The sequence below is a fragment of the Salvia miltiorrhiza genome, chromosome 1, assembly GCF_028751815.1.
Source record: "Salvia miltiorrhiza cultivar Shanhuang (shh) chromosome 1, IMPLAD_Smil_shh, whole genome shotgun sequence".
Classification (NCBI taxonomy): Eukaryota; Viridiplantae; Streptophyta; class Magnoliopsida; order Lamiales; family Lamiaceae; genus Salvia; species Salvia miltiorrhiza.
In genome coordinates, this window is record NC_080387.1 from 26560108 (window position 1) to 26572807 (window position 12700).

At 39.5% G+C, this 12700-nt stretch overlaps 1 protein-coding gene across 1 annotated transcript; it reads left to right on the forward strand.

The window, feature by feature from the left end:
• The first annotated feature begins 297 nt into the window (after positions 1-297).
• LOC131017167 (protein argonaute 4-like) lies at positions 298-6909 on the forward strand. Its single transcript, XM_057945901.1, is given in 24 exon segments — positions 298-438; positions 1421-1716; positions 1816-1914; positions 1916-2022; positions 2108-2317; positions 2390-2526; positions 2634-2731; positions 2826-2923; positions 3010-3178; positions 3262-3378; positions 3484-3591; positions 3732-3794; positions 3876-3989; positions 4067-4232; positions 4324-4436; positions 4531-4668; positions 4889-5019; positions 5159-5224; positions 5360-5423; positions 5549-5660; positions 5743-5816; positions 6172-6266; positions 6357-6388; positions 6509-6909. Coding segments are annotated over 23 exon segments (2775 nt in total). The 5' UTR covers positions 298-438; positions 1421-1428; the 3' UTR covers positions 6685-6909.
• Positions 6910-12700: the final 5791 nt, after the last annotated feature.

The window sequence follows — 12700 nt, forward strand, 5'->3', positions numbered from 1 at the left end:
TTTTAGAGTCCTAAGATTGATTATGCAATCTTTCAACTGATATGGCATACATACCAATATATTTTTTCGAGATACGATAGTAATTTTTTTTTTTTTAGCCAAAGATACGATAGTAATTGTATACACATACAAATATGTATATATCCACTCCATGCGAGCAAGAGAACACGTGTTATAACAACCTACGGTTCGTGGGACCCCAATCACCCCATTATAATTGTTCCACCGTTGGATATGGGACTTTGCAATGGGCCTACAGAAATCAACGGTTGCGATATCACAAATAGTGACGCATCAATTTGCTCTCTCTCTCTCTCTCAACCATTTTTGCCCTTTTATTTGTCAGTCCACACTCCACTTCTCCCCTCACTCCCTCTCTCTCTAGAATCTCGGTGATCTTCTCTCTTCAGTCGCGGCGGCGTCTGCGAAGCTTTCTTTGTAGGGTTTTCCTTTCTCGACCTATTCTTAATATCGTCTTTTACTTCCATTTCTTTTGTAATTTGTCGTTCGTAGCAGCGTGGGTTTCTGGTTTTTTTGTGTATACTTCTTCTTCTTCTTCTATTTTTTTGTTACTCTTTTGAATTCATGAAGTTTTGATGGAAATAGATTTTTTTTTTGTCTATTTTACTGTGATTTATGCTTGTAATGCCGGCGATTTTTTTTTTTTTTGTGGATTTCTTTGAGATGATTTCACGTTTTTTTTTTCCGTCATAACATTTTGTTTTTCCGATGGCGTGTGTTTTTACAGGTCCAACCATTTGATCTCTTACGGTGGTGAGTTTTTAAGGTAAATGGGTATACCAAACATTCTTTCTCGCTTTTTCTCTCCACACTTTCCCACATAATTTTTTATTTTTCTGTGTTCTATTTTGTCTGTTTGTTTCTTTGACTTGCATGGCTATTCCTCTTATATCATTTGACTTTATTTTCTGCAGTTTGTCTTTACAAACGAATTTGTTTTTCTAACTTGTAAAAAGAGCATGTTGATATATGAATATTTCTGTTTTTCTTATCTACATGCATTGACTGATATGACTGTTCTCCACGGTCAATTGACTGTGGGAAAACTACTTGCTCTGTTTTCATTTCTTTGACATGCTTTGAACTTTCTAGAGTTTCTTAACATCATCCTGCATATTTCATCATTCTAATGCCTTTTCATGCAAATATAATACATATTCATTTGACAATGCTGTCTAATATCTGCTGGTTCTATTCTTTCTATTTTTAGAATAATACAATTCTGTGGGAACGTAGTTCATTGTATTCAGAAATTCTTCTGCATGATAGCAAATTTCCAATTAGCTCAACAAATGGGCCTTCTTAAAAATTTCAGTGTTCGCGTTACTTTTTGTTCCTTAATGGATGCTCTGTGTTATGCGAACTTTGTTGGTATTCATGAGTACATTTATTTTGATAGATCTGGCAATGGACCCACCCGAGCATAATGGGAATGGGGCTCCACTCGAGCATGATGGTAATGGGGCTCCACCCGAGCATGGTGGTAATGGGGCTCCGGAAGCTCTGCCCGCTCCTCCTCCAGTTCCTCCAAATGTTACTCCTTTAAAAGTTCAACCAGAACCAGAATCTAAAAAGGTTGTGAGGGTCCCAATGGCTAGACGTGGCCCTGGAACAAGAGGAAATAGGGTCCCTATCCTGACAAATCATTTCAAAGTGAATGTGGCCAGTGTTGATGGGCACTTTTTTCACTACAGTGTATGTATGCAGGCAACTGGCCTCTTTTCATGTTCTGTGTTTGTTAAAGCATATGATGGTTCATTCTAACTTTCCCACCCTTATTCATTTTACCTATAGGTTGCCCTTTTTTACGAGGATGGTCGCCCTGTCGATGGCAAGGGCGTTGGTAGGAAAGTGCTTGATCGGGTTCGTGCGACATATGAGACCGAGTTGGCAGGGCAAGGAGTTTGCTTATGATGGAGAGAAAAGTTTGTTCACTGTTGGTTCGCTTCCACGTAATAAGCTAGAGTTCACTGTTGTGCTTGAGGATGTTACATCGAGTAGGTATGTAAGGATCTTTTGTTTTCCAGTTGTGGCTGTTAAATCAGTAATGTATTGTATCTTTATACTAGTGTATGGTTGCATGCAGGAACAATGGCAATTCCAGCCCTGGAAATGAAAGTGATAGGAAAAGGTTAAGACGTCCATACCAATCCAAAACATTCAAAGTAGAGATCAGCTTTGCTGCTAAGATTCCTATGCAGGCGATTGCAAATGCTTTACGTGGCCAAGAATCTGAGAACTCTCAGGAAGCATTACGTGTTTTAGATATCATATTAAGGCAGCATGCAGCAAGGCAGTAAGCATCTTCTTTTGTTTTCAGTGAAATAAATCCACATAAATTTATATCTTATTGAATGCTTGATCTCAGGGGATGCTTGCTGGTTCGTCAATCTTTCTTCCATAATGATGCACAGAATTTTACTGATGTTGGGGGTGGTATTCTTGGTTGCCGAGGATTCCATTCCAGCTTTAGAACCACCCAAAGTGGCTTGTCTTTAAATATCGGTAAAATTTGACCTCTATATGATTTTCTTTAAGCATACTCCTTTTGTTAGTACACAAGCTTAATTGCTAAAAGTCCTAACCATGACCGCCTGTTTCAATACTACCAGATGTTTCCACGACCATGATTATCCAGCCAGGGGGTGTTGCTGACTTTCTGTGTGCCAATCAAAATGTGAGAGATCCGTTCTCAGTTGATTGGGCAAAGGTTAGAAGAAAGCGTCTTTGTATTTTTTGTGATTGGCTGATTGCATATCATATTTCTTTATTTACTAAACTTTCTTCAAAATCCAATGTACCAGGCCAAACGCACTCTTAAGAATTTGAGGATTACAACAAGTCCAACAAACCAAGAGTACAAAATAACTGGGTTAAGTGAAATGCCTTGCCGGGAACAACGGTATGATTCCGTGTTTTCAAGATTGTTTATTGCTTTGTCTTTCCCCTAGTCTTTCGCCATGGTTAACCTTCTGGGAATATCTCTAGGTTCACACTAAAGCAGAAAAACAATGATGGCGGCTGTGATGGTCAAGAAAAAGAAGTGACTGTCTATGATTACTTTGTTAACCATAGGAAAATCGATTTGCGATATTCTGCAGACTTACCTTGCATTAACGTCGGAAAGCCTAAGCGACCAACTTATGTACCGATTGAGGTTGAAATGCTGATTGCATTTTTATTTCTGTGACATACGTATTCTCGATCATATATTGTTGATTGCTTCTATTTTTGTATTAGCTATGTTCTCTAGTCTCTTTGCAACGTTACACAAAAGCTCTATCAACATTCCAGCGATCCTCCTTGGTGGAGAAATCACGACAGAAACCGCAAGAAAGGATGTTGGTTCTGAGTAATGTAAGCCATTTTTCGTTTTGAGCCTGCCCTAATATTTGGTATGGTATCCACCAGATGTATTATTATTGAGTACTTCTTAGTTCTTTTACTGATTGTGGATTGTAGGCTTTGAAAATTAATAACTATGGTGCTGAGCCTATGCTTCGTGCTTGTGGTGTTTCAATCAATAATAGCTTTACTCAGGTTGAAGGCCGTGTTCTGCCAACCCCCAAGGTATGACATGCTGCACCTTGCTTCTGCATAAGTATTGGACTTATGTGTGTGTGTGTGTTTGGCTGCCTTGTTCAAACTTGTTATATTATTTTTTGTGATTGGCTGCTGTTGCTTACTACTGTGTTTGCAATTAATTGCAGCTCAAAGTTGGTAATGGTGAAGATTTGTTTGTTCGTAATGGGAGATGGAACTTTAACAATAAGGTCAGCTGCATATCATTATTTTCTTTATAAGATATTCAAATGTTAGTCGAGTGTTTCTTAAAAATACTTCTTCTTGGGCAGAAATTTGCTAATCCATGTAAGATAGATCGTTGGGCTGTTGTAAACTTCTCTGCCCGCTGTGATATACGTGGCCTGCTTAGAGATCTAAAGAAAGTTGGTGAAGCAAAAGGAGTAGTATGTTCTCTCCATATCCTTTTAACATGCTTTGTGCTTGAAATATTTCCCTTGAGCATATACAATTCTTTTGTCAGGCTGTAGATGAACCCTTTGATGTGTTTGAAGAAAATCAGCAGTATCGTCGAGCACCGCCCTTGATTAGAGTGGAGAAAATGTTTGAAGAGGTGCAGTCAAAGCTTCCTGGCCCACCTAGGTTTCTGCTTTGTTTGCTTCCAGAGCGAAAAAACTGTGACATTTATGGTATATGCATTTGTATTTTCATAATCTTCAATTTTGTGATGAAAACTTGGACTAAGTAGGGTGTGATTATAAATTGAACTGTACCTTTTAGGCCCTTGGAAACGTAAAAACTTATCTGATTTTGGAGTTGTTACACAATGCTTGGCTCCAACACGAGTGAATGATCAATATCTGACAAATTTGCTGCTAAAGATCAATGCCAAGGTTAGTCATGCACGAATTTTTATCATGTGATGAGAATAAGATTGTAGCTTCTGTATACTTTGAAACGTCAACGCTGACAGTTTCTTCCTGGCAGCTCGGTGGTGTGAGCTCAATGCTAGCAGGTGAGTTGCCGGCTACAATTCCAGTGGTATCAAAGGTCCCCACACTTATTCTTGGCATGGACGTGTCTCACGGCTCACCTGGACAGTCGGACATTCCATCAATTGCTGCGGTTAAGTGACATAAGCTCCCATGTCTTTAAATATCTCTATTGTCCTAGCCGTTTTGCTTATTCTCAGTGAGGTATTACTCCTCTACTGGGTGTAGGTGTCAGGTCTCAATTATTTTCTTACACATGCTTCCATGGACAAAGGTTAAGCATGATAAGGCATTATGGTCTTTCCTGTAATGTGGACTCTCAAATCAGAGACTTCTTTTGTTTTTTTTTTCAGGTGGTTAGCTCAAGACAGTGGCCATCAATTTGTCGTTATAGAGCAGCTGTTCGAACTCAATCTCCGAAACTTGAAATGATGGATTCTCTGTACAAACGGGTGTCAGAAACTGAAGATGATGGCATTATGCGGTGAAGTTTTTGACTGAGTTATCTGTTACCTTTAGCACGACAGTTCCCTGCCAAAAATTTCTTTTGTGTCTGGTTTTGCACGTTTGAGTTTTATTGCTCTGAATTTTTTTTTTTGGTTCTTGTTTTCCTCATTTTGCAGTGAACTTCTTGTGGATTTCTATACTAGTTCTGGGAAAAGGAAGCCAGACCAGATAATTATTTTCAGGTAATGGTTGAAGCCTTATTCTTGGAGCCTGCGCGGCTGCACTGAAATCATGTTCAGATACTTTTCTGATTCCACCACCAAGTTCTATTTTTCCTTTTTGATTCTTAAGATGTTTGCTTTGCATGAACTCTGCAGAGATGGAGTGAGTGAATCTCAGTTTAATCAGGTTCTGAATATTGAACTAAATCAGATTATAGAGGTAGGTCCTCCAGCTAGCATCTGAATACGCTTATGGTGCTGTTTTCTTTCTTTTTTTTTTCTTTTTTTTTATCATGAATATGATAAAGCATATGTTATTTCGAACCTTTCTTGTACTTTCCCCAGGCGTGCAAGTTCCTCGATCCGAACTGGTCTCCCAAATTTGTGGTTATTATTGCACAGAAAAATCACCATACAAAATTCTTTCAGCCGAACTCTCCTGAAAATGTGCAGGCTGGTGAGGCACACTCATACATTCATTTTGATCAAAAGCAAGTGGATAAATTGTACGCTGTTACTTATACTATTTTAATGTGCAGGGACAATAATTGACAATAAAGTTTGCCATCCCAAGAACAATGACTTTTACCTGTGTGCACATGCAGGGATGATTGTGAGCAATCTTTTTTCGCTTTTAGCATTAACGTGTCTTTATTTCCCAACCTTTTCTTGAACTTCTAATTTCTTTTGGCTGATTATTTGGTGGAGATGTAATGTTGCATTCAGGATAAGTTTCAACTCTATTCGATCAGGAATATTTTCATTACGACCTTCGTTGTTTGTTTTGTCCCCTTCTAAGCCCGGAGACAATAAATTTCTCTTTTCTGGTGCCATGTGAACTAATTCCCTAAATGACAGTCTTCAAAAGTTGTTCTCAAACTTTGTGCAGTACCTCTCAGCATTTCAATAGAAGTTGGTACAAAATGGCTATAAGCTAATTTGTTTCACATGGATGTTTTCTTTTATAGGGGACAACGAGACCAACACACTATCATGTCCTTCTGGATGAGGTTGGCTTCTCCCCCGATGAGCTGCAGGAGCTTGTCCACTCGCTGTCCTATGTGTAAGTTGATGGATGAAAAAACTTGAAAACACACAGTGCAATATGTCAAATTCTTCTTTCATCCCATAATTCCTGTGATCTTTATTGCAGGTACCAGCGCAGCACCACTGCAATATCTGTTGGTAATGAAATATATTGATTAAAGTTTTGTTGTTGTTGTAACTTGTAATTGTTGTATCTCTTCAATGTAATTTGTTTTTGGTTTTCTGATTTGTTGTCTAATACTTCTTCTGTATGTGTAGTTGCCCCTATATGCTACGCTCACTTAGCAGCGACCCAGTTGGGGCAGTGGATGAAGTTCGAAGATGCATCAGAGACATCATCTAGCCACAACGGGTCCGGGCCAGGAGCTGCTCCCCCGGTTCCTCCGATGCCTAAGCTAAATGAAAGTGTTCGTAACTCCATGTTCTTCTGTTAGGTCGTTCTCTACTTGTCTAGCTTTTGGTTCGATATTGCTCTTTGCCCATGACTTGTGTTATGTTTTCATATTTGAGCCCAGAACTCGTTGATATTAGGTCGTTTGGCCCTCCCTTGGCAATGCTTTTGATTTTGTGTTGCAGTGTTTTTGTCTTTTGCAAGGATGCAACCACTTTGTCAAATGTTGGGTTTATGTCTATAAATTAAGGCATTATATTTAAGTTTACTGGCATACGCACCTATTTTACTTTGATTCGTATTGTGCGGCATTTCTTAATGTAGTTATTTATCGTCTCAAAAATGATACCATTGTTTTTAAAACGAGTACCTAATAGTAGCGTTTGTATCAAATGCAATGGCCACCGAACAAAATTTGTATAAAAAATTAGTTAAAATGTTATTTTTGTTCACCATAATCAAGAAAGTAAATTTTTGATATTTTATTTCACAGGTGAATGTACAAAAAAAAATTATATTATTTTTAAAGTGGATTATTAATCTTTTTCATTTCTGATTATTTGAACCCTCGAAGTACTGGTTGGAGTTCAGGAGAAGTGTTTTACAAATTGAGTTTACTCTCAAAGGTTAATGTAAGTACCAAAGTTTATGCCCTAATAAGAGTTGGCATGAAATTGAGTTCATGTACTTTTTTGGAACTCTTATTTTGTGGTATGATTATTGAGATTTCTTTTAGTAGTGTTATTTATTATTTATTCATATTATAGGGTTAATTGTCCATAAAATACTGAACTTTCATTCATGTCTAATTTTGCATACAAACTTTAAACTGTGGTCGTGATAATTACTAAACTTTTGATTTTATCTGATTTTGCTACTAATCTAAATTCCGGCTAAATTTCATCCAAATTCTGTGCTAATATTTGATGTGGCATATTTATTCTTGCGTGGCAAGTAGTTGAAAAAATAATTATTTTTTATTTAATTTCTTACAACTCACCTACCAAAAAGGATAAGTGTTAGTGTGAAAGTTGTCAAATTCCATTTCATCTGATCAATGTCCGTTGGCTGATATTGTTCATGGCACGTAAACTAGCAGTGTTGCTATGATCGACAAAAAATGACCTTTTATGCTATCTTCGTAGCTTGTTGTACGTGCTCACGTCCCATGCCCTTTGGCGGACGACCCCGTCCTCATTTAGTCGGTGCTTGCGACTCAACAAGCATTTGCATCCCCTGACTAACCTATGCCTCTAACCTGCTAATACGATTAGAAATTTTCTCTTAATGACTGGGGCACTTTTCCAGCTCAAGCGTTGCAATCATCAAGGTTGCGGTAGTTTTTCCATCAGTAGCAGTGGCGAACTGAGCTCTTCACCAATCCGCCGAGCTGTGGTAGAATCTTTCAGCTAAACCAGACCTCCATCTAATCTAGACCACTAAACGCATCCAGTAACTAGAGACACTGAAGGATCAGCCAGCTGCAAATCCCCACTACTATTCAGCTAGGTGTCGTGCCTATTTTTAGTCTGGCCACCAAGTGAGGGAGCTTTAGCCTTGGGCTGACTGCCCAAGTAAGGGCCTCCATTTCGATCTTCCACATCCAAATCCGCAGACTGCTCCAAAATCTGGAAAGTGCTGCGATTACTGCTGCTAACTTGAGTCCCTTTGGCACTCGTATAGGTTTCTTTCTCCCGCGAGAGAGAATCAAATTTGTTAGTATCCGGAACGATTCATCCCATAGGCTGCCAAGTTTTCATACTCGACGCTTGCCGCATAGGCTTGGTGTTATAAACTACCGGAGCAGTAAGAGCAGTGCAGTCCATGGGACCGTTGTCTTTATCAGGGGACGTGTCTTCGACGTTTACAGGGTTACTCTTAGGTCACGTGATCCTATGACATTTGTCCAGCAAGTGACCTGTGAACAATATAAAGGTAAACATTCAAACACAAACTCAACATGAAACGCATAACTATTTCCATCAATGAAAAGGAATTCCGGAAGATGGAAGAGAAAGAGAAAGGTCTATCTCGACTAGAATGCAAGGCAAAGTGCCCAACATCCCGATTTGTTGAGGCTCCATCGAGTTTGATAGGCTGCCCCAAATAACTTCCAATACTCGTGATGACCTCGGGGTGCCAATACTCTATAGAGAGTGACGAGCCCATTTTTCGTGCTCTTTTTGTGTGTCTTTTAGGTCTAGATCGAGTCTTGTTTCCGTGTTTTTTTGTTTCTTTTGTGTTTGGGAGGACACATTTTAAGCATAAGGATAGGTGGACGGATCTTGGGCACAACATGCTGCATTCCGTAAAAGAGGCACAAATTTCAGATCATTTATGGGCACAACAGTTGTACTCATGTGTCCAGACCAAGTACCATGCGGGATCCAGTTGCGTTCCAAGGCACAACGGCGAGACATGAGCAAAATCTGGCATTCCAGGGCACATCAGAAAAAGTTGGTGTTCACGGGCACAGTCACAAATCAGAGGTCGAACGAAAACTAAGAAGAATTGTGATGTTAACTTTGAGGCACTAACCTGGCGTGTAAGGGCACAACGCGCACCCATCAACATAAGGAAATAATGAGGTGGATATCCAATTACTCATGTATAGGAGGATCTGACCTAATTTACTTGCCAAAGTTATGGGATGCATATCTGATTTGGGCTAAGCATATATGAAATGAAATCTCAGCAACTTGGCTATGCCCAGAAACCCAAGCCACCGTGCCCAAAAACCCTAGATGCTGCCTGCTACGCCCAGAAGCCCTAATCTACATAGACCTGGCCCAAGGCCCACTCCATTCTCTATATAAAGAAGCACTTCCCTGCGGCCACAAAGGAGCTGGATACGAATTTCACCACATAATTTCAGCCACTCTTCACTTTAGATTAGTTTATTTTGTAATTCTATTTTCAATGAGAGTCTAGCCAGAAAGAAACAAGCCATTTGGGCACTTTTTTATTTTATGTATTGTTTTTATTTGCTTTGGGCAAAGTTGGTGTTGCACAAAGATTGCTTTTATTTTTGAACTTCTATTTCAATTCAAGTATGTTTATTTCCTTTATTTATTTTGTGTTATTTTATTTAATTATGTCTAGGTAATTGTTTTCCTTGGTTTGGGCTAAAAATCGAGTTAAGTATGAGCAAGTGAAATCGTGAGGTCTAATGTGGGCACAAGATTTGTGCAATCACGTTCCTGAAGCAATTGGCCTGATTCCAACACAACTTAGACAAACTCAGTACTTTATCCGATCGGTACTGTTTTGAGCACGACCAAGTTACAAGCAGTATGTGGGCACAAGTTAGGAGAAATTCGGCTCCACGAAATGCGGCAATTGTGGGCAAGTGGTAGTATGTCTTCAGACATGCCTGATGACCATTTGGGTCCGACAAACTTCCTGTGGGCAACCACATGAAGAGCGCGGATGAGGGCGGGGTAAGCTGCGCACATGATAAGTGACAAGAGGGCCCAGCCTATTGACATCTGCCCATAACCAATGACGTGAAGACACAATGACAATCCTTGAACCTATGAGCGATGACTGTGACCAGACTTGACGAGACTATGCCCAAACCAAGTTCCTTTTATTTTTTATCTTTCTTTTGTTTTATTTTAGGTTCGTTGTTTCCAGTGCTCTGATCAAGGACCGAGTGTGTGATCATGATCGAGACAAGAGAGAAGAATACACCAACTTCTCGTGGGATCGACCATATACTTATCGCTAGCGAAACCTAGCTGTGGGCATAGGAAAATTACAAATTTATTTGCACGGAGAATCCACCGCACAACGACAAGGCAAAGGATTCTCTCCGTTAGGGAGATAAAAGATTCGAACCCAAATCTGAGCCAAAGACGAGGACTCTTTGTAGGGGTCAAAAAATTTCATCCACTTTCGGATCCGGAGGGCACCAGTAGAGAGTTTCCATAATGGTTTAGCTTTAACAAGTTCTTTGTCATCATCGATCGCAAATTTGAACGTAAAAAATCCCTTGGCCATAGGGATAAGTTGCCATGACGCAGTAGTATTCCAGAAACGTTGTAGTTCTTGCTTGAGATTCGTGAAAGACTGCGGCTTGTCGCCTTTGCGTAGGAGAAGCCGACCAATAAGCGCATATTTAAACTCTTTCACTTGCTTCTCATAAAACTCTGGAGGAATAATTAACGAGAAAGAATCTCCAATCTTTTGTGGCCACAACGCAGTAAAGCGATGAGCGGACACATTTGGTTTGTGCATAGTCACGGGAGTAACAAGCGCAACATAAGAACCTTTAGGTTTTGGAACAGCAGCGTTAATGGTCTGGACCTGAGGAGAACCTGCCGATGGGCATACAAAGCCCTTTTGAATAACTGCGGGCTTAAGGTTTTGAGGATGAAATCCCTCTGTGATCTCACATTGGGACGTTGGGAAAACAACGCCATTGAGAGAGAGTGAATTAGGGTTTTGAAGACCCTCTGTGATCTCACGTTGGGGCGTGGTTTTGTTGATAAAATTGTTCGAAACCTGAGGTAGGTTGAGGGCGGATCGATCCGGATGCCCATGAGCGAAGAGTCGGCGTCCATGACCGAAAACAGGCGGCGGCGCACTAGTGTACATGAAGAAGAGAGAGAACGTCTGCCATTATCTGAGTTGTTTCTACGAGAACAACCTAAGGGAAATTGAATTTAGAACCTAACATTTTAAATGTTGGGTCCCGGAGGGGTACTGAACTGGTGTATGGGGGGGATTACACAAGTAGGCTATTTTCGATTTGAAAACTGAAATCAGTTTCTAAACTAAGGGGAGTATATTGGATTGAGATTCTGTAGGATTTTAAAGAATTTTGAAAGTCCGGTGTATTCAATCCAAGTCCTTTAAAATCCAGAGGTATTCAATCTAGATTGTTTAAAGTCTTTTAAAATTTAGAGGTATTCAAACCAAACCTTGTAAAGTGTTTTAAAATCTGGTGGTATTCAACATTTCATGAATTTTAACAATCTGATGGATTTGTCAAAAAAAAAAAAATACAAAGGACGAAATCCGAGCTTCAAACTTGAGATTTCGATGGATTCCTCTAAACTCCACGCGACTCCATGTGGAGTCTATGGATTTCGAAAGTCCTTTAAAATCCATGGACTTTTTAAAGTCATTTAAAATCCTACAGAATCCCAATCCAATACACCCTCTTGAAATTGAAGTGATCAGTGTGAGAAAGATCAGTTTGAGAATGGGTTAATACTGATACTGATAATGATTCAGCATGTTAACTTCAGTATGTAGAACTAGTCCACAAACTAAAGTTCACATAGGGTATCAGTCTTATCAATTTTCGAAATCAGAGAAGTGTTAGAAATCCTATTGATTGTCCTTAGACTGGTTAGTTGGACTGATAACACTTGACCGGAAGCGATTTTCAGAAATAGCCTTTAGTGAATCAGATTATTAGTTTTAGGGTTTATCCTTTAGAATAATAGTTTCTAGTTTAAGTAGGGTTTTTGCACAGAAAGAAACTGAAATACTGAAAGCAATAAATAACACAAGGATTTTTACGTAGTTCAGAATAACGATTCCTACGTCCACGGTCAATAGATCACACTGACAATCGATTCAGCTCGTTCTTACAGGTTCACAACAAACTTTACAACTGAAACACTCGTTTCAGTGCCAACAACCATTGAACTTCTCTTCCTTAGCTTACTGGTGCTAAGTAAACCACACGTCTAGCTTGCGGGTGCTAAACAACCTATTATTCAGACAACTGTCTCGAATGCTTCTCTCAAACTCTATTTTCTCTCTCTTTGAAAAGGGTTTGTATTCCAACAAGGTTTACTGAGAATAGGCTCTCAGTAATCAGATTCTAGCTAAGGATTCAGAAAGTGTATGCCTAGAAAAGCTAAGAGAATGGTTATTCTATTCTTTGATTCAAACTTGGATGTAGTGAAATAGCCCTGACTCTTAAGTTTGACAGAGCTTTGGTTGTACGTTGAATCGGTGAAGAATGAGGTTGATCCTTCAGCTCTATTTATAGGCAGCGTCTGGAGAATAGATCAGTTGGAGGAGGTCCTTCTTCATTTTCT